The following is a 22,632-nucleotide window of genomic DNA, read 5'->3' on the forward strand; positions in this document are numbered from 1 at the left end:
GAGCTGCGCGCTGCGGCTTTGAAATGGAAACTAAACCTCAATAAAGACTTTTGTACATAACGACAGCCTAGCGTTGGTCCTCTGTGAGCTGGGACCTAGAAGCAGCTCTGACAGCTGTGTTCTGTGATTCCCCCCCCCCCCAAGCCACTGACATGCAATTAAACCGATTTGCTGTAACATGCTCCCTCTTGACTGCCCCCTTCAAGTCTGTCCCTGCCTTCACCCAAAGCTGATTTGGATTCTCTCTTCTTCTTCCATCTGCTTTTCAGCTCAGGATTTGTCCTTTGTTGCATCACAATTTGATTTCTGTGGACTTCAAATAGCAAAGCAATAAAATACAAGGTATAATAAATGAAAGGGAGGTGGAGGAACTGCTAAATCCAAGGACCTGCTGGGCTGCCACTGGTAGGTCAGGTGGTAGTATATTGGGGCAAGGGATTCTTTCCTGACTCTTCTCCCCACCACTAAAATAGTAAAACCCAGAAGTGGCTCCTTGTATACAGTGTTTGTAAATATGCACAGATTTTCTATTAGGAATTTCTCATGATGGTGGGCAACTGAGATAGTCAACAATGCTTCTCTAGGCATTTTGACTAACTGGCTAGGTTTTGCTCATGTTGTTGTAGAACCAATGAAGGCAAGATGTTAGTCTAATATTGACTAGCTTTTCAGTGTGCAGTTTTGCTTCTGCAGCCGCACAACTCTCATTACTATCACACAGCAGAATTGTACCCTGTTCTCACACAGGCAAGACAAGGGGTCTGAAAGTTGGAGGGCCTTGCCTAATGGACCAACAAGAATAGTTTGAAAAGGTAAGTGTAGGAGACAGATGTAATTTTACTGAAAAATTTTCAGAACACAAATACATTTTAGTCCAATAGGAAAGCTTGATAAAATTCCAGTGCTTCTGTTTTGCGGTGAGAGCCCCTTTGAATGCTAACTTCAGTGAAAGCCAATCTAGTCTATCTGTTCTCCTGAAGCTACTGCAAGTTGAATGTGGATTAGAGGCAGGCACTGTGGAATTCATACTCCAGGAGGGAATGCCAAAGGCTGAAACTGCTATTAATACCATATAGTCAGCCACTGTTGACCATACTAATTTCCATCACTTGGGTGTGAGTCAGTTAAGAGATTAACACTGATCCAATACACAACTCGTGCCCAGAATTTTACTAGTAATATGCTTTCATCCTTTGAGGTGTGCCTCTCTGCTAGAGCAATGCTTGGGAGATTTCTCTGCCTTTCAATCAGATAATCGTTCCTCTAGCACAGTACCACCCACTGACTGACAGCATATCTTAAACCAGAAGTCCTGTAGGCCCTTAAAGCTGGAGTCTTTTCCCCTGAGATATTAACTAAAGACCCAAGAGACAAAAACTGCCTTGGGCGTGCAACATGACTTACTAATCTTAACTCTGAGGCAGACGTCCCATTTCAACATAGGCAGAAATGTGTTTAAAAGAGGCCAGTTCTGTTTCCCTGCAAACTAAGGGCCCTGTCAGTCTATCCTTCTTGTGAGTTCTGTTAAAATAGGGTTAAATATAGTTTTGGGAATCTTCCTAGAAGTTCAGAGCTTAGTCAAAGGAGCTCAGGTTTCTAGAAAAGAGCATGGATTTAGAAGGAGCTTCTTATACAGTTTTCTGAAACTTCCAAGTGTCCAGTGTATTGTACTCCAGTTAAGCAAGTTGTCCTTCCGCCATTGCAGCTTTTCTGTCCAAGGTACGTGAAGGCTAGTTTAGTCTCAGGCCACCCGTGTTCCCCAGTGTAACAGAAAACTCAGTAGCGCTCAGCCCTCAGCTTATGTGGTTCAAGGCTTGAGTTCTTCTCTGAAGGTGCCTCTTCCGGATTTTTATCATCCACTTCACACTGAGTTTGGCAAAATCGGCTGCTTTGAACAAAGCCAAGAAAATGCCGCATAGAATTGCAATCATGTTCCAAGCATTTGCAGTGACAATCTATTGAAAGAGAAAGAAAAGCTATGGTTGAGAAAGACCTAAGTTTACAGTGCAGGTTTTCTTCCTCAGCTATATTTTTTTGACCTTCATTGCAGGTTTTTTAACTACTATTTTGATTTGTAGTTACTGTAAGTGAAGGCTCTTCATAGCTTCAGCCTCCCCCACCGTATCCCAGCCACCCGAGGGAGAAAAGTTGCACTCCAACACCATTTTCCTCCATGCACAATCCTCCATGTCCAGGGGCTGGGAATAAATTGCCCTCTTAGGAATGTAACAGCCCTGCTGATCAGATCAGATCAAAGACCTATCTGATCCAGCATCCGATTGCCACTGTGTTTCATAGCCCTTTCTTGTTCTTGTTCCCCAGTAACACTTATTCAGAGCCACACTGCCTCTTAATACTGGAGGCAAAACAGAGAGCGCTGTTTCTCTGAAGAACATTTTCCAAGCAGTCTTTCCAAGCCTGCTGTCTGATGTCCCTTCACCGTCAATGATTGAGGCAGGAACTAGTTTGCACATCAAGCTAAGTTTGCACATCAAGCTAAGCCAACGCCAAGTGTGGGCGCTTCTGGAGATGAAACAGAGCCTACTTTCTTCCTCCCGTGTGTTGATGGAGCACACAAAGGGGGTCATGGAGTTGTGTGGGCTAATCCAACTCCCAGTGCCAGTAGTGGTCGTTCTTCTCCCTTGCCATGTGCAGAAGATCCGTATGCTTACCACTGCTGTATGCAATTAAATATCTGCTCATTCACATTTGGGAGGGGCTGCTAATTGGTCTAGGGGCTCCTGCTTGTGTGAAGAACTACAGAAATACTCGGGCACATCTGTATTTATTTAATTTATACCCCATGCAAGGAGTTCAAGGTGGCACATTTCAGTGGTCCTTCCATATTAAAAACAGCGATGACATTACTTGCACATACATAACATTTGGCATCGAGGACAAGTTATCCTAACCTTGTTTTGGAATGTGCAGGTAGCGGTGAGTAGTGAGCACTCACATTTTGCCTCAAATGCAATCCTCTTCCATGATGGATCCTCATACTTTTTAAGCTGAGAGTCACCAAGCTAGGATAGAGCATGATGCTCTTAATCTCAGGGTCATGAGTTTGAGCCCCCCATTGGGAAAAAGATCCCTGCAGGGCGGGGGGTTGGACTGGATGACCCTTGTGGTCCCTTCCAACTCTATAATTCTATGAATATCCCTAAGAGGTAGATTAGGCTGAGAAGCAGTGAGTGGCCCAAGGTCACACAGTGAGCTTCCTGGCTCAGTGGGGATTCGAGCCCAGGTCTCCCAGATCCTAGTCTGACACTTTAACCATTACACCATGCTAGCTCTCCCATAGAGCCCCTTCCCATGCCTGTCAAGTTTTGGACAGCAGAGGAGAGAGATGGCTATGGCACACATTGTCATGGGAACAGGACTAGTCCATACAGCACCCCAATTCCCACCTTCCTGGTCACACATTCTTTAAACAACCCCAATTAAAGCCATCTACTCAATTTCCAATCGTTGTGGACATTTCTGTTTGGCTTTTTAAGAGAAACAAGCCAGAAGCCTTGCATCTAGTTTACTCACATCTTGAACTTCCTGAATAAAAGGGTCTTTCCATTCGAATACAACAAAGAAGAGTTGGTCGCCGCTTGCTTTTGCTCTTCGTTCAATGTAGTTTACCACGCTGATCTGGCAACAGGGCAAGGGGGGAAAGAGTCTTGCTGTTAGTGTGTCATATAATCTGCTCCAGAATGCATATTCCCAGTTTAAAGGCTTAAAAATCCAAAAGCCAAACATCAAGAAGACAAAGGATATCGAACTGATGGGCCATTTTGAGGCTAGACTTGAGTGAACAAAATCACACTCTGAAGTTGCCACTGAAGAACACTGCTGGTTCAGGAAAATGGTCCATCTAGCCCAGCATCCTTTTCTCACAATGGCCAACCAGATGATGATGGTGATGGTGATTTATTAAGTTTGAATACCACCCTTCATCCGCAGAGGCCCATGGGAAGCTTGCAAGCAGAACTTGAGAGAGGAGGCAGAACATAGCCATTATGACTGATAGCCATCAATAGCTTTATCTTCTAGCATCCTCTGCCTCTTGTCATGTTCAGTGGTACCTCGGGTTACAGATGCTTCAGGTTACAGACTCTGCTAACCCAGAAATAGTGCCTCGGGTTAAGAACTTTGCTTCAGGATGAGAACTGAAATTGTGTGGCGGCGGCGCAGCCGCAGTGGGAGGCCCCATCAGCTAAAGTGGTACCTCAGGTTAAGAACGGACCTCCAGAACAAATTAAGTTCTTAACCTGAGGTACCACTGAACTTTTTAAGAAATTTAAGATTTTATCACGTTCTTCCAAGGGACAAGTAGCTTTTTCCAAACATGCTACAGAGTCAAGACAAAGGCATGTGGGGAATTCTAAAAAACAGATTCATTCAGCTCACAAAGGAAACCATTGCCTGACATTCATGGCTGCCTCTTGTAACTATTTACTTATGGGATTTTGTTACCCTACCTTTTCTACTCCAATACGGGAGCTTAAGGTGACCCAAGTCTTATAAAAATGATACCTGCACCACCCACCATACCCTGCCTGGGGAAAATGCGTTCAAACCACCGAGTAAAAGAAAACAACAGCAGAGCACAAAAGGTGTGGGGGGGGGGGCATGAAATCAAATGGAACAAAACACAAGGTCTTGAGCTGGTGCTGTAAGATCATCTATGAAAGGGAGAGGTGAATCTCTTAAGGGCAGAGTGAAGTCCACAACCTGGAGACCAAGGGCAGCCGTCCTCCTCACCCAATGAGATAACACACTCATGCACACAGTTCGCTGAGAAACAAAAGCCAAACACCGATCATTGAAGACTCTCAAGACTCCCTCCCCCTGTCATGTGCTGCTCCCTGGCTACACTTAGGATGCCTTCGACTGTGGTTTGCAAGAGAGACTCAAGAGCTGCTGCATCCGTTTTTCACAGACGCATTATTTAATGTGAAGACACTGGTGGAAATGCACTGAGCGCAAAGGAGCTGAGGGGTGGTGGGTGGTGAGGGAGAGAGGAGTTATGCCCAGTCACTTTGCCCTTGCTAAACTGGAAGGGTGGGCAGGTGCTTAACAAGAGAGACTAACCTTCCCTAAAGGCTGAGAATCTCTCTCTGATCTTTGTGAAACATCATAGCCTTCAGCAAGCAGAGGGAGCAAAGAGGGAGCATGTTGAATTTAAAGAGAAAGAGAGTCAAGACATTTATACAAGAGTTCTGTGCAACATTTGCTCTTAGTATCTGACAGGTGTGCTTCTTGTGTTCAATACCTGCTTGCTTCCAATCTGCTCTATTTATATTCAATCAATCTGCAATGCAGAGCTTGTGGCTACAGCACTCAGCCTGGCTTTTTGTCTCTCCTTTCATTGCCATTCCTTGTCTCCCTGCTTTGGGTTAACATCCTTCCTGAGGAAAAGTTTTAGGTGAAGCCTGCTTGCTATTTTCTGATCACTTGGTCAGTCCTCATCCTTGCCTGGCTGTGGATTTTGGATTTCTTATGAAAGCACCAGGAATCTCCCGAGCTCACGATAATCCAAAAGTAAAATCTGCTCTCTCAAGTGCTGCCCATGAACTTCTTGACACTCTGGGAAGTGGGAAGTGCACGAGAAGGACAGAGAACGTGCAGGATGAAGTCACTAAAGCACAAATGCTGAGCTGCATCCTCTGTCACTCTGATTAGTCTCTGGCACCGTGTCCCTTATAAGAGCAGAAGAACGAGGTGGCACTACATCTTGCAGAAAGCACTTGCGGAATCGAGAACCTGCGTGGTGTGAACACCCCACCCCCAGCAATGAAAGCTGTGTTTTGCTGCCTCCTTACCTCCTGCCTGAATTCAACCGTCTCCCGGCCATCTTCTTCTTTCGTTTTCACCAGAGACATTTTGACCCAGGTTCGGAAACCACTGGAAAACTTCCAGCTGGAGTAGGAACTCTCACAGGCCTTCATAAAGCCTGGCTTGTTTGGACTGCGGTAGAAGGAGGTAGTGTTAGTTTGGGAAACGAAAAGAAGCTGACAAGTTCTCTTGTAAGGACTTGTTACCTTGGCGGTGAGGAAATTTAGCAAGTGGTGGTGTTGGCTTTATAGGCCTTGGTTATCAGTTTTGCTAGAAGACCCCCTAATTAACTATACTTAACATTAAGTCCTTTTGAGTGTTCAGGGTGCGTATTATCCTTACAATACCACTCCTAGGTAAAAAAAGGTGAAGGACCCCTGGATGGTTAAATCCAGTCAAAGGTGACTATGGGGTTGCAACGCTCATCTTGCTTTTAGGCCGGCATTTGTCCAGACAGCTTTCCAGGTCAAGTGGCCAGCATGGCTAAACTGCTTCTGGCACAACGGAACACCGTAATGGAAATCAGAGTGCACGGAAATGGTGTTTACCTTCCTGCTGCAGCGGTACCTATTTACTTGTACTGGTAGGCTTTTGAACTGCTAGGTTGACAGGAGCTGGGACAGAGCAACGGGAGCTCAGCCCTTCATGAGGATTTGAACCGCCGACCTTCTGATCAGCAAGCCCAAGAGGCTCAGTAGTTTAGACCACAGCGCCACCCGCATCTCAACAGCCCTCCTAAGGTAGGGCAGTGCTATTATCCCAATACTGCAGATGTGGGAATGAGAAACTGAGTCTGCCTAAGGCGGTGAGTTCACGCAGAAGGCAGATTTCAATACTTCATGACTTGTAGCTTAGTCTTTTAGCTAACACGCTCTTTGAGTCTTGAATTCACTTAAGTGGAATTCTACAGTGACCGCTTTCTTGTCAGATAAAACTGAAAAGGCACATTTTGAAGGCTTATCTCTAGCAGCTGTGAGATGTGATTTCACAATGAGAATGCCTTGAAACACGTGCAGAGTGGCTTCCCTTGGTGGCTACATAACCACAGCCAGGCCTAGAGCACCTGAAATTTGGAAGCGCGTAGGTACAAAACATGAAAAAGGTGGAGATGCTGGGCTCTCCTTCACTGCAGGTACTGTAGCATAGGCTGGACAAGCGTCTGTCAGGGATGCTGCACTGAGCAGAGGGTTGTCCCAGATGACCTTCAGCATCCCTCCCCACTACCAATGAGGCGTGAGTTCCCTCTAGATTCTAGCCCCTGCATGGAAAGTCATCTACAACAGCCTCTGGAAATACATTTGCAGACAAATGTAATGGGCACACCAACAGCAGGGATATGAGAGTTGCGGCAGTCAACTCTTCCATGACATCTGAAATCGATTTTCCATTCTGTGTTCTTCCAAGGCATTTAGCCTAACTCGCACGAAGAGCCATTCTGACAGATACATATATATATTTTCCACAGCTTGGTAATAATCCACTGCATAGTCACCGACAGCATGAGGCTCATATTTCATAAATAGCAACGGCAGCAGAGTCCTTGCTGTCTTTGCTGCCACACGAATCTCCTTGGGCTGGATGCTGTAAAAGCTGTAGGGCAGGGGCTGGCAACCTAAAGCCCATGGGCCAGAAGCAGCCCACGGAGGCTGTTTAACTGGCCCACGAGCTGCCCCCAAACTGAGCCACCCACTCAGCAAGTCCCCGCACGCTCCGCTAAACCGGCACAGCGTGGTGCAGGGACTCTCTTCCGCGGCTCCAGAAATCGCTTCTGCGCATGCCCAGGCACTGGAAATCACATCTGTGCATGCCCAGACGCCGAAAAACGCTTCTGTGCAGATGCAAATTTTGGCATCTGTGCATGCGCAGAAGCGATTTCTGGCACTGCGGCATGCACAGACGTGATTTCTGGTGTCACTCTGCACCAGTCCGGCCCACGGAGGATCTCCGCGGGAGTGATCCTGCCCATGCTCAGTAAGCCTTGCCAACCCCTGGTGTAGGGAGCCCTAGCTATAAGCTGTGGTAACCTCCTCCTTAACAGCACCTTGTGCACAGACCCAGGATCAGCCCCTGCAAAGGTGTCCAGGAAGGAACACAATGGCAGATCTCTCGTCTGGGCATGGGGGTTAGGAGGGAGACGCACACCCTGCAAATCTCTTCTCCCAAGGCCTGTAGTTCTTTAACAGGATGGTTTTTTAAAAGGAAGGAAACTTGATGCACCCCAGGGAATTGCACTGGCAAAGGGGAGTTGCAATACAGCAGAAACCATTACCAGAAGACTATAAATTCAAACAGGATTTCTTATGCAGCTCATGTGAGCATGAAATCATGCCTGCTGTTTCAGAAGAATTTAACATAATAACATTTAATTTAACACAGTTTTGTACGAGAGGCAGTGTGGTGTGGTGGTTAGAGGACTGGACTAGGACCTGGGGGACCACTGAAGCTCACCGGATGACCTTGAGCCAGTCACCTTTCTCTCGGCATAAAACCTATCTCACAGGGTTGCTGTGAGGATAAAGTGGGCAGGAGAAAGGATGCATGGCCACTTCGTGCTCCTTGGAGAAGAGAGACAGGATATAAATGAAATACAGTGGTACCTCGGGTTAAGAACTTAATTCGTTCTGGAGGTCAGTTCTTAACCTGAAACTGTTCTTAACCTGAAGCACCACTTTAGCTAATGGGGCCTCCCGCTGCTGCCGCGCAACCAGAACCCGATTTCTGTTCTTATCCTGAAGCAAAGTTCTTAACCCGAGGTACTATTTCTGGGTTAGCGGAGTCTGTAACCTGAAGCGTATTTAACCCGAGGTACCACTGTACCGAAATCATTAAACTACTTCTGCTTTAAGTTGGCATAAGCAGCAGGCTAATGATGCAAGGGAGGGAACACATACTTGCAAAGCCCATAAGTTGTTGTGAATCCAAGAGAATTCAGCATCCTGAGGAATCTCCACCTTCATTTAAGAATAAAGCACGTTTCTAGTCCTTATGGCTTGAGAGTGTTGGCAGTCAATATTCAGCTGCCTCCCAAGGCAGAAGAATGACCAAAAAATTAGAGCCAGAAGGGAAATGGCTAGCTGAATCTAGCACTAAAGGAAAGGTCCAACGAAAATTGTGTGCATTCCTTGGAGACTTAATGCATTGTTAATATAGATGAATGCCTGTTCTGGGCCAAAATCATTCATTTTTCCTTTCTTTCAATCCTGCCTCTACCCCCACTCCCCTCTGAATGTCTTCAGCCTTGTCCCTCACTCTGTCATGAGACTCACTCAAGATGGAGGTGGATGGCCCTAATGTGGATTTAAATTTTTTCCCTTGAGGACAGGCTTTCAAACCCTTGCAGACAACAGAAGAAGGTTTCTGCTTTAGGGTGTGTGAGGGGTGGGGGTTGGCACTAAGCAGAAATAAAGAATCGCAGCCAGGAAAGGGCTTTTATTAATATCACTGCTAGATGGTTCCTTTCCTCTCCCACTTAAGTTTCCATGGAAGTTATTGACTCAAGGAGGCTTCCAATGGAAATATAAATGTTTCCCCTCGACTGTCTTGCAGAGCTTCTTTTGCTCCATTACCAGGCTCGGCTGGGCCTCCTAATTATTCAATCTTACCCACTACAGTTTCTGAAGCCTCCACATTCTCCGGCTAATTGTGGGTTACCAAGGCAGCCGAATACGCTGTGTGGGGAACCCAAAAGAGGAAGTGCAGGATTCTCAAGTATGATTCACGCTAAGCCTAATTTACATGGAACACTTCTAAGCAGGCCATTAAACAGAATTCACTTAGATGCAGGGCCTCAAAGAGAGACTCTCAAAGTCTAGTTTAAGGCCTGTCTATACGGATCGCATGCTACTCCGTTGCCTAGAGGCATGAATTTATCTTTGCATGCAACCCAGCACAGAGGACCAATCCTGCTTGACTTCAGCCAGGCATGGCCAAACTTGGCCCTCCAGCTGTTTTGGGACTACAACTCCCATCATCCCTAGCTAACAGGACCAGTGGTCAGGGATGATGGAAATTGTAGTCCCAAAACAGCTGGAGGGCCAAGTTTGGCCATGCCTGTTTTAAGCCCTGTACAGACATGAGGAGGGGTCAGCAGGGACAAGCATGCTTGCTCCATCCCGTTCATTGCCTTCCATCTGCATGGACAGCAGTCTTCAGAAGCAGAGAGCCTCTGGTATTCATGAGGCAAGTGGAAGAAACTGATTGCTCACCTGTGGATCACTTAAGTCTTAATTACTGGACTCCATCCTCTTCCTGCTTGGTTGCTTAAAGACTTACCTGTGCACTGTATACCCACCAGAGTTGTTCCTTTTGTTTCCTTCCCTCTCCCTTTTACTCAATAAATCCTAGCTCTTGTTTTTAATCCACAGTGGTGCCCCGCAAGACGAACCCCTCGCAAGATGGAAAACCCGCTAGACGAAAGCGTTTTCCGTTTTGGAGGTGCTTCGCAAAACGAATTTCCCTATGGGCTTGCTTCGCAAGACAAAAATGTCTTGTGAGTTCCTGCGTTTTTTTCCCCTCCCCCCCCTTTTTCTAAGCCGCTAAGCCGCTTATCAGCTGATCCGATAAACCGCTAAGCCGCTAAAAGCCGCTAATAGCACTAATCCGCTAAGCCGTCAATGGGCTTCTTCGCAAGACGAAAAAACCGCTAGACGAAGAGAATCGCGGAATGGATTCTTTTCGTCTTGCGAGGCACCACTGTATTCTGTAAAGTTGCCCATTGGTTTCTTCCCTTCTTTCGTTCAGGAAATGTAGGGGGTTGGTGGTCTTTAGGTACCACAGGGGACCCCCTGAAATTCACCCCATGACTGTGTGAAGCCAGCTCCCATGTGTGAAGCCAGCTCCCTTCCAAAGCAAGCAGTGGATGGGAAGAATCACTGAGAGGGAACACGGGCTCACACATGTTTCTCTCTGCTTTTCTCCACTCATGTGAGGTAGGTTAGGCTGAGAGGCAGAAATTGGCCAGTGAACCTCACGGGCAAACGGGGATCTGAACCAGGGGTGCCTTAGTCCAACACTCGAACCACGCTGCTCATTACTGAACAGAAATTATCAGGAGAGCAGCTGTACCTTAGTCCAACACTCAAACCACGCTGCTCTTTACTGAACAGAAATTATGAGGAGAGCAGCTGTACCTCTCGAGGAAATCCTGGAATGAAGAAAAGAGAAGGTAGTCTATTGCGCTGAAATCCTGGTCTGTTTCATTGAGGTAGAACTGCATGAACACCAGTTCCTGCTGCTTCACATCACGAGGTCCTTCGACAATCACCGCAAATTTCTACGAACAAAAAGATCAGGCAGAGGACACACGTGGGAAGAGGAATAAGATGAACAAAGGGGAACCTGTGCATCCTGTGTCAATATGAGTATCTCTGGATTGATCAGGATATTTTCTGGTGTTAGGACAGGGGTCAGGGATTATGGGAGTTGGAGTCCCATCTTCTGGAGGGCACCAAGTAAGCCACTCCACCCTCCAACCTCACTTTCCTATGTTAGCTACAGGAGTAGTAGTAGTAGTAGTAATAATAATAATAATAATAATAATAATAATAATTTTATTTATACCCCGCCCTCCCCAGCCAAGACCGGGCTCAGGGAGGCTAACACCAAATATAAAAACAATTGATTGAAATACGGCTTAAAAAACAAGATTAAAATACAACATAAAAACATTAAAATGCAGCCTCATTTCAGTGGAAACTCAAATCATAATAAAGAATACTTCAAAACAAAACCTAAATGAAACATCAACACCTCCAGAACTAACCCTTAAGTTACAAAGTGAAGGATCCCTGCAGCGGATCACTTCCAATACATGTGCTATCGTTTTCTGTTAAATATCATGCATAAAGAAGTCGCTCCCAAGACCTGCCCCAACATCAGGAAGGGCTCCTCTATAATTAACAGGCACTTGATTAGGTCTTCAAGCAGAGACTGGACACAGCCATCTGCTGGGGAAGCCATAGCTCTGGACTGCCTGCATCAAGGAGGAGTTTGGAACAGGTGGCCTACATAGCTCCCTCCAACTCTGCGAACTACAATTCCCATCAGCCCCAGCCAGCAAGACCAATGGCCAAGGATGATGGGAGTCAGGGCCCAGTGAGATCTGGAGGACCACAGATGGTCCCCATCCCTTCTCTAGCAGCAGCTATGATGACAGCTGTCTCAAACAGAATCATAGAGTTGGGTCTATGACTAGGGTCATCTAGTCCAACCAATTGCAATGCAGGAATCTCAGCTAAAGCATAAACTGGAGCCAGCCAGTTTCCCCGCTCTGTTACGCAGTGGCATTCCAAGGTAAGTGACACTGTCCGATGGTGGGACTGCAACCACTCAAGGGTTTCCCAACTGACTTGAGTCCTTCCTCTTAATGATTACCTTTGTTCCATTAGCAAAAGGATCTGTGTAGTTGATTCTCTGAGTAGTGCATTCAATTTCTCCTGGCTGGCCAGGGTTTACCAGAGGTGGGATGTAATTGTGTAAGTGATGCTTGCAGGTCAGCAGCTCAGCCTTGCCTGGGTAGAGGGCAATACCTGTTTGGAAGAGCAATGTTACATTTCTAATGAACGGGATCAGCCACGGACTGCTGCAAAACCATCACAGACATAGCATTGCTTACACATCACACAGAATGTGGTGCGAGAGTCAGGATGGGTAGAATGTTAGTCCGGACTGACCACAAAAGCCACAAATTTTGGAAGCAGCCTTATAGCACATTGGCAGACAGTCCGAAGTTTGCATGCAGACAAAGTTCAATCCCTAACTTCTTCAGACAAAGGATCATAGGGATGAGAAAAATCTCTCCCCAGCATCCAGTCCCCCAACAATTGAAAGACAATTAAATCTAGGCTGAGATTCTTCCCCTCCTTCTACACTTTTGCAGGACAGTGCATCTCCCTGTCCTCAGCACCCTCAACAGCATTCGTGTGACAGAATGCCCCATGGCAACAACACTGTGTCGTGACTTGGTGTCGTTCCCAAAGGCCTTCTGGGGGCAGAGAAAGATGGCTGACGGCACCATCCACTAAGACTGAAGTCTGCATAGCTGCAACTTGTGTTCCGTTACTTGGTCATGTTAGAGATTGTTGGGGGAAAGGGGACTGGCTTTTACAGAGGGAGAAAAAGACCCTAAACATCCGGAGGTAACTTGTGGGCATCAATAGCTTCCACAAGCAACGCCCCCTGATTTTGTTGGCTGCTGAGAAAAGGATGCACAGCACCACCTTCTGGAACCCAACAGGTGAGAAAGGAAATGCCATAAAACAGTTTCTTCCACACACATGCACACACATTCCTATTCCATGCAGGCAACTCAGAGAGACATTGTGGCCAAGGGGATCAAAAGCCACTGAAATCAGAATGTCAGTTCCCACAGTCTTTCTCCTGATACACATCATCCACCAGGGCAATCAAGGCAGCACTGATATGAATTTAGATAATTTAGTTCAACCCCAAACTCCTGAAGTTGGTAAGTCACTGGTTGTTTGATGGCCTTAGCTAAAGGCCAAAGCAGGTCTTGAACTGCCTGGCACAGGAAGCTCAGTGGAAGGTCTCTCATGCATCAGTCTCGAAATCGCTTCTCTTAAAACATATGGACCCACTCCTCCCCTCATTGATTTGTGAACCATTAGCACTAACCAACTTAAGAGCCTCCCTCCGCAAACCTGATCCAGCCTGGATTCTTGCTTAGATGCTTAGGATCCAGCAGGATTCTTCTTAGATGCTTAGGAGAACGAAGAATTACAAGAAACATTTGCCAGCCAAATTCATGGAGGGGAAGTCTGTCCATGGCTACCCAAAGCCACAGCTCCCACGCCCAGTTCTTCCTCTTCTCTGCAATGCTTATTGCAATCTACCATGTGTCTGGTCCTCACTGCACACTCCCATCCTCACAAGAAACAGCCAATGATGGCGAGGACAGCACACAGTGCCACGATGTCAGGCCACGGGGAAAGTTGCGCTGGAAATGAACTGCTGACTCAAACCATGGACAGCCACTGCTGGCAAGATTAGACCTTAGTGAGCTAGATGGACCAAGATCATAACTCAGTGAAAAAAGCAGCTTCTAATCTCCTACTAAGTATTAACAGGGCAAGAAGTGGGGAACCCTGCATGGGGCTGCTGTTTCTAAGGTAGTCCTGAATCTTGTGCAACACTTAAGAGCTCTGAATAAAAGGGGATGTTTTCACAGAATAGGTAAAATCCCGCTTATTGTTGTGGCTTCAACAAGTGGCACCTGCAACCTCCAGCGTCTGTAGAGCCACAAAATGAGAGTTCCTTGTGTTCCTCAGAAGCAGCTTCTGCTGGCTTAACTGCATAAGGCTTAAACATCTACAAAGGCAGCCTAGGTCCCACAACCCAACAATGCGCAAGCCCAAGAGCTGGTAAGGGCAGCCAGCTGCAGATTTGTGGAAGCCTGAAATGCAACTTCAAACTCTGCCCGATTACCCTGGAAAACTCATCATTCAGTTTCCAATCTTACCAGGTGCGTCGTAAGAGGGCACCTCCTTGTAAGAGACCGACATCACGGGGTGCTTGAGTTTATCCCTGAAGTCGGCAATGGTTTGGTAGACCAGGAAGACAGCTACAGCCATGAGCAGCAGGTATATGAAGAGGAGAATGACCGAGAAGACGTTTTTCAGGCAGGACTTGCTGAAACGCACCGAAGGGCTGTTGCTGTCTAGGACTGGAGAAAACATTAATCTGAGACTTTTAACTCACACTGGAACATACGGTGTCAGAATTTAAATATGCCCCATGTTAAGGAGGAAAGAACCAAAGACTGATTTCTCCCCATGTAGGGAGAAGAGGCTGCAGAGGGACCTGCTGGTGGCAAGTGATGGTTGGCCAATGGAGGCAATGATGGCTGCTTGACGAAGGCAAGTGTTGGCTGCCTCATGGAGGTGCTTCACTTTTTCATAATACAGTCGTACTGTGCAAGTCGACCAGAATCCGTTCCGGAAGTCCGTTCGACTTCCAAAATGTTTGGAAACCAAGGCGCGGCTTCCAATTGGCTGTAGGAAGCTCCTGCAGCCAATCGGAAGCCGCAGAAGACGTTCAGGTTCCAAAAGAACGTTCGCAAACCGGAACACTTACTTCCAGGTTTGCGGTATTTGGGAGCCAAAACATTCAACTTGCAAGGCGTTCGACTTCCGAGGTAGAACTGTACCAGGCATTGCTGCTCTCAGCACATGTTCTGTCACAGAGAACTCCCTTCAAGAGAGGCTTTCCTGCACCTGTTACAGGAAATGTCCCTACCCTGCGACATGCATCACTGCAATATCTCTTGTCAGCAGAAAACAATATGGGCTGGGACCCCAAGAATCTCATGCAAGCACATGTAATATCCAGCTACACAGGATCAATAGATCTCACTTGGAAGGATAGTTGAGCTGGCATCATCCAGATCCTCTTTGTCTACTTGTTCCTCTGCAGGTTCCAAGTTTGCATCTGCGTGCTCCACATCTTCACTCAGCTACAAATATAAAATACGGAAACAATCAGATCTGTGTAGTGGGTACAGCCCTGAGCTTCTACAGCGGCTCAAATTCCATGCTAAGTTCTACCCTGAAGATGTACCTGAGGAGCTGATCCAGAACATTGCAAAGAAGCTGTTCTTCCTGCAGGTGAAATTCAACCACAAGCCGCACACTCAGCGGGCTACACTTGCTCATGCTACAGCCTCTGTGCTGCATCTGCTCTGCACAGTGTTAATCACACAACCCTGCCTACCTGTGAAATGTGGCCCACCAGGGGTCAGGGGAATCATTATCGGTACTGCCAGCCAGAAAGAGGTTTGCCAACCCGGCTTTAAATTGCCTCTCCATGAATGCTCATGGCTGCTAATGGACTGGGAAGAATGAATGAGCACGCCCTCCAATAGCAACCTCAGGCGGTGAATGAGAACAGAAATTGAGCCAAAATGGAGCCACTGAGAAACCGAAAGGGAGCTCTCAGCAATGCTAGGGGAGCCCCCTGAATTTTCAGAGGTACAAATTAAAACGAAACGGTGGAGACAAAAGACCAACAGCCCAATGAGTACTGAGCATGTTCAGTAGTCATAGAATATTGAGTACAGGGAGTGGGGGAACACTTCTGGCAAACCATAGTGTCCGAGTATGTGTTTGTGCATGCGCCTGTAAAAGAGTGGAAGGAACATAGGAAACTGCCTTACATTGAGTCAGACCATTAGTGCATATAGCTCAGTACTGTCTGCATTGACTGGAAGCTGCTCTCTCAAATGACTGCCTAGAACCCTGAACAAGAGCACTCCTGTTGAAGAGGACAAACCAGAACATTTCTTGCAGATCCAACTTCTAATGCTGGATCTAGAGGCTGCTATATAAAGCTGAGAAACGGTGATGTTGGTTTTTTTAAAAAAAGAACAAGCCAATTTCTGGTGTTCACTGTTGCGGAAGAAAATGAGAAAATGGAGTAGGAAGTTTCTGATAAAACTTTAAAACGGCATTGGTTACTGCTCCAGTTTGGGCTGCAAAGTCTTCAATGGAGTGTCTACATCTCTCCCAGACTCTCCATTCTAATGCGCCTTCTATCTTGCATTCACGACCAAAAAGACTGGATTTGTCCCTCTGTATGCAAATCCCGAAATTGCTGGCGGAGGGATTTCCCAGGCACGTAAGGAAGAATCTGACTGCTTTCAGCATGTGTGTGAATGCAGCACGAACACCTTTCCTCCCATCACCACCAAAAGGAACAGCAACCTAATCCTCAGGCCACTGCTACGTTATCCTTTGGCTCAGCGGACCAGAACAACAGGCAACTGAACACCTTTCAAAGCAGCAAAACAGACCAGATGCTTTCTTGAGCCGTCACTCAAAGCGTAAGGCCCAAACTGCCAGGGCATTTTTGTCAATGTCACAGGCTTGTCACATCCAATAGACATGATCCCTGCAGGCCGCGCAGCATCTAATCCCATAACTGAAAGGAAAATAACTGAAGGCAAAGCACAAAGGATTCTGCTTCCCTTTGTTCCTTCCCTCTATCCACAATTTTCTTTTTGTCTCCTGGCGTTCCGAAGCAACCTTGAGGATCGCAGCTGGCTCGTTCCACTTCTTCCCTATCCCAAACAAAATTGGTTGCTGTTTTTATTTATTTATTTGTCATTATTTTTGCATATGAAAACATAGAAGAGGAGGAGGAGGAGGAGTTTGGACTTGATATCCTGCCTTTCACTCCCCTTCAGGAGTCTCAAAGCGGCTAACATTTTCCTTTCCCTTCCTCCCCCGCAACAAACACTCTGTGAGGTGAGTGGGGCTGAGAGACTTCAGAGAAGAGTGACTGGCCCAAGGTCACCCAGCAGCTGCATGTGGAGGAGCAGGGAAGCAAACCCAGTTCACCTGATTACGAGTCCACCGCTCTTAACCACTACACCACGCTGGCTCTCAGTTCAGTTCAGTTGACTACCACAGCCCCAGAAATATAACTGGGCACCAACCAAACCTTCAACCTGAGAAAGGGTCGCTCGTCCAGTCAGAGGTGGGGTCAAGGCTTTTCAGAAGCCCCTGAAGCCTCTGTCAAGATCTGCCTCTTTGATAAAGGGGGAAACCCACAGAGTGGGTCAACTCCCATCATCCCCAGCCAGCATGGCCAATGGTCAGGGACAGCAGGAGTTGTAGGCCAGCAGCATCTTGGGGACACCACAGAATAATAGAATAATAGAATTGTAGAGTTGGAAGGGAACCTGAGCATCATCTAGTCCAACCCCCCTGGCATTGCAAGAATAGGCAGCTGCCTGCAACCTTGGTGTTATCAGCAGCATGCTCTAACCAACTGAGCTACCCCGGCACCATGTTGGCTACATCTACTGTATTCTTTAAACAGATAAGGCTATTACTGCAAGACTTCAACACCCCTGCAAGCAGATAAACAGCACTCAAAACTAAAGCAAGCAACAGTGAAGTTATCAGCTTTTCTTGGGAAAACCCCAAAGGTTTGCAGAAGTACAAACGAAAAGGTTGGGGAATAAAGGAGCGAAGCCAAAAGTAGCCCCATGAGAACTGAGCCTGATCAGTGGCCACAGAATGCTAACTGGTGGGGACTGAATGGAAAACAGAAGAGGAGGAATGGAATGCTTAGCTGACTAGAGCCCTAACTAGAAGCTCTCCACGCTGCAACACTTTGTTGCAGGTCCCATTAGTAAAGACATAGCACTGTAAGTTGTTGCAGGTCCCATTAGTAAAGACATAGCACTGCTTTCCACACCCTTGAGAAGACAATGCATGCAACAGGCTTCTCGGCTGTTACGTGTGTACATGAGTGCATGGCTGCAGTCCACAATGAATACAGATCACCCTGGCACATAAGCCTTGGCACACTGTTAGGAGCAGGTGAGCTGAAGCGATCAGGTGGCTTTCAGGTGTGTCCTATTTCGGTATTTACTCAGATGTCAGACAAGGCGGCGACAGCGGGGAAGCTATGATCTACAAGCCACTTAAGCTGTTTACTCACATTGGCTTCAATGGGGCTATGTCTAAAATCCCGGGGAATTCACACATGCAAGTACATTGGAACTGGAGAACTCTGGGTCTTTCCGCATGGCCCTTGGGACTCTCCTTAGCCTGAACCCCTTCTCCTCAAGACATACCAGCTCAAGAGTCCTGCTCCAAGCCTTCCTGGCACTTTGGCACAGCTGAAATGTAACCTACTGTACAAAGATAAGTCGTATCTGTTGTTCCGCTTTTGCCCACCACTAGCATGTCTGTTAGGGGTCTGTTTTGTCTGTTAAGGGTGTGGAGCTACAATATCGAGAGTTCACTGGGAAGCATTGATGGTTAACCCCCCAACCCCTGAGAATTACAGCTCTGAGTGGGGAATAGGTGTCTCCTGCCCAACTCTCATCAGGCATCACCCTTAACAAATTAAAATTCCCAGAAGAGGCCAAAGACCGAACAGAATGTTTAGGGAAGCAGGGAAATCTTTTATACATTAGTTAGTTCTTCAACACATATTAACCTCCTTCAGGGAACTTTTGGTGTTTTTTAATTTCATTTCTTTCGAAGTCCATTTAAAGAGCAAAATGGCAACCACACTAACACTTGAGGTCACTTAACCCAGAAGGTTTAAAATCACAAAAGCAGCTGAACATGTGATTGTAAGGACGTTTCAAAATATTTTGAAAAAATGAATAAAACCTGTAGTTTCCAAAACAGAGGAGCATCTTGAGAATATATTAGAATGGCAGGGAGCCTCAGGCCTGGGAGACAAAGGTGTCCCCTAAACCTCTCTACTTGGCCCTCGGGATTCTCATCAGAATCCCAGGCCACAAACCCTGGCAAGCTGGCATCCTGGACAGAAGCATTCCCATGTTATAACATTTTGTTGCAGTCCCCGTTTATAAAGGATATTATTGTTATTCATCTGTACTACCTAATTCAAGGGCAGAAACCAGTGGCCCTTGATATGTCATGGGACTACATCTGCGATCATACCTGACCATTTGCTATACTGGCTCTGACTGCCTAACACCATCCTGGAGGACCGCAGGTCGCTTGGCACTGAGCAAATACAAGAATTATTTTTCATCTGCATTAGTGAATGCAAAAACCAGAGTCTTGTATCACCTTAAAAAGCAACACATTTTATTTCTGGCATCACTTAGCCCATGGGTAGGCAAACTAAGGCCCAGGGGCCGGATCCGGCCCAATCGCCTTCTAGATCCGGCCCACGGACAGTCCAGGAATCAGCGTGTTTTTACATGAGTTGAACAAGTCCTTTTATTTAAAATGCATCTCTGGGTTATTTGTGGGGCCTGCCTGGTGTTTTTACACGAGTAGAATGTCTCCTTTTATTTAAAATGAATCTCTGGGTTATTTGTGGGGCATAGGAATTCATTCATTATTATTTGTCAAAATATAGTCTGGCCCCCCACAAGGTCTGAGGGACAGTGGACCAGCCCCCTGCTGAAAAAGTTTGCTGACCCCTGACTTAGCCCATATAAACTTCTGTCACAGTAAATGCTTCTAGGTGGGTGTTTATTGTGCCCCCCCCCCCCGATCCACACATCAAAATGCCAGTCCACATTCCTGGCCCCCCCATTTCACCTGGATTTCTGGGAAGAATCTGTTAAATTATGACTCGTGTATAACATCAAGCTCCTGTCTCGAAGCATCAGTCTTTACTTGATTTCACTATGACAACCCCTGTGGAATCTGGGAATTTGGGAGAGAACCTGGGAATGGTACTATTATTGTTAATAGTATTATTATTATGGGCTGTATCACAGCTCTCCTGCTAATGTCCCCCCCCCACAAGTAAGGCATGCTATAATTGCGTTTGAATGAGCTGAGCTCTCTCAACATCTGCAGTTTTGAAGGGGAAGCAAAGGCAACTGCCATGAGCCCAGAGTTACAGTTGTACCAGCTGGTACATTGATATGCAAAGCAGGCCTGGCAGCAGGGCAGTGGGGGAGTTTCACTGCATGGCTAAGACCAGTTTAATAGCACCATACCAGAGCACATTCAAACAGATAACCAATTTTCTGGATTTGCTTTAAATGCTTTTTTAAAAGTGAGATCTGGGAGGGTTTGTTTACACCAACAGCCATCCCCTCCCTTTCCTGCCAGATTAACTGCATGAACAGAAGAGATATGGGCTCCAGAAGAAAAGAAAAATGATTAAATGATTCAAGGGCACTTGTGAGAGAGTCTGCAGGATATCCTTTTGTTAGAGAGAGAGAGACAGAAGTTCGCTCAGGGGAATAAAAACAGGCCATTGTTGACACTACAAAATGGACTTAACTTGGTGGTCCGGCTATCTTTCTCTGTGGCATTAAACAGAATTCTGAGAATCAGAATTAACGGAGGGAGGTTATACATTTAAATATAAGAATAAAGGCTGGAGTTGATGTAGAGACCCTGCTAGGTTGCAAACTGGGAAGAGAATTAAGGCAAGAGTCCTGTCAACACTACTACTACTACTAATAAAAAATTATTATTAAGCCCCACTGAACTCAGCAGGCATTACATTTGAGCATATAATAAGATCACTTACAACAACAATTAAGAGCTCATTATTACCAACTGCCTTCTAGGATAGCACTCAGCTCATCAGGAGGATTATTATACTATTATTACCGTCATTATGAATCAATTGCTAGAGTCCTGAAGTTTTAAGCAGAGCTCCCACTTCTGATTCTTGCCATCTGGACTAGAAAAAGTCAGCAAAGTGCTGTGGGGGGGGGGGGAGCGGGGATGAGGAAATACTGTGCACAGCAAAGAAAACGCTTTTCCTGCAGTGCCTTCGCTGGCAAACAAGAAACTTGTGCCTGGGTTTTGTGCAGAATCGCGTGTTTGTTTCTGAAGAAGTGTGCATGCACAAGAAAACTCATACCAAGAACTAACTTAGTTGGTCTTTAAGGTGCTACTGGAAGGAATTTTTTTATTTTGTTTTGACTTTGGCAGACCAACACGGCTACCTATCTGTAACTGAGTTCAATTAGTCTTACTCCTGACTTCTGGGAACCAACAGCAGTTTTCATCTATAAACTGCTGCTTGCACAGAGCAATCCCACGCACAGAGAAGTAAACCCTTCTTTGCTCAATGGGATACATTATACTGAACGCATACACAGAGGATGGCAGCCTGTAGTAGATTTGCAGCCCTATTGCAAGCGGAGTGGCAAGCTCTACGGCAGTGGTAAAGCACCCGCCTTACACGCAGAAGGGCTCAGGTTCAAATCCCGGCATCTCCGGGTGCAGAGCCGAGTGCTACTCCTGCCCAGAGCTGCTGCCAATCAGTGTAGGCTATACTGAGCTAGATGGGGCAACGGTCTGACTCGGTTGGTGCAGTTTCCTCTGTACGGAGCGGTAAGCATGCATCAGATCCGGCTGTGTTAAGTCTGCCCATACCCGGGCTGCAAGTTTTCCTGTTTGTTTGCCACAGCAGCAGAAACTGCAAAGGCTCTTTCCGGAGCGCGCAACGCTCAGATCGGCCAAGAAAGGAAAGCGGCGCGTCGACCGCGCTTCGCGAAGACGAATTCGGAGCAAGATCGCCGCCACTGTTCCGACCCCCGACCCCAATACCTCTTGGTAAGACGACGAAGTCTCTTGTCTATTCATGGCACCAGCGAAGAGAAAAGGCAGCGGAGGGACTCGATCAACAGGCAGCTGCAAAAGAAGCCGGGATCTGGCGAGGCAGCTGCGGAAGCGAAAAGTGGATCAAAGAGCAGCGGGCGTAACGGGACACACATTCTCCGGCCGGGAGGCGCACGGCGCAAGCGCGCGCGACCCCACCGTTTCCTCCAGAAACTTACTTGCGCGCTCCCCGTACCTTGGGTCTGCCCGGTTTGTTGCTTACACCGGGGGGGGGGGGCTGTAGAGAAAGGGATGCTGGGAAATGTAGTTTGTGACCTGGAAGCATTGGGCTGGACTGGGGCTTCTGGGGAAGCGCCGGGTTCGAAATGTGCCGAGGAAGGTGGCGATCTTCCGAGATGCTCGTTGCACGGGGAACTGACTGCGACTTGCATCGTAGTCGACGCTACACCGCGCAATCCTCGTGAGCCCCCCCCCCCAAAACCCGTTTCCCTCTGTAGGAGGGCAGATGTGTGCGCGCCATGTAGTTTATTGTGGCGCTGTGGGTTAAACCACAGAGCCTAGGACTTGCTGATCAGAAGGTCGGCGGTTCGAATCCCCACGATGGGGTGAGCGCCCGTTGCTCAGTCCCTCCTCCTGCCCACCTAGCAGTTCGAAAGCATGTCAAAGTGCAAGTAGATAAATAGGTACCACTCTGGTGGGAAGGTAAAACGGCGTTTTCGTGCGCTGCTCTGGTTTGCCAGAAGCAGTTTAGTCATGCTTC

At 47.0% G+C, this 22,632-nt stretch overlaps 1 protein-coding gene across 1 annotated transcript; it reads right to left on the reverse strand.

Annotated features, from left to right (window-relative positions):
* Nucleotides 1–817: 817 nt before the first annotated feature.
* PACC1 (proton activated chloride channel 1) lies at nt 818–22,154 on the reverse strand. Its single transcript, XM_079968960.1, has 8 exons — nt 21,861–22,154; nt 15,196–15,295; nt 14,303–14,506; nt 12,199–12,353; nt 10,956–11,098; nt 5,814–5,958; nt 3,535–3,639; nt 818–1,955 (listed from the first exon to the last, which is right to left on the reverse strand). Exons 1-8 carry the CDS (start codon nt 21,894–21,896, stop codon nt 1,794–1,796), a joined length of 1,050 nt encoding a protein of 349 aa, XP_079825086.1. The 5' UTR covers nt 21,897–22,154; the 3' UTR covers nt 818–1,793.
* Nucleotides 22,155–22,632: the final 478 nt, after the last annotated feature.

Source organism: Podarcis cretensis (assembly GCF_951804945.1).
Source record: "Podarcis cretensis genome assembly, chromosome: 3".
In the NCBI taxonomy this organism is placed as follows: Eukaryota; Metazoa; Chordata; class Lepidosauria; order Squamata; family Lacertidae; genus Podarcis; species Podarcis cretensis.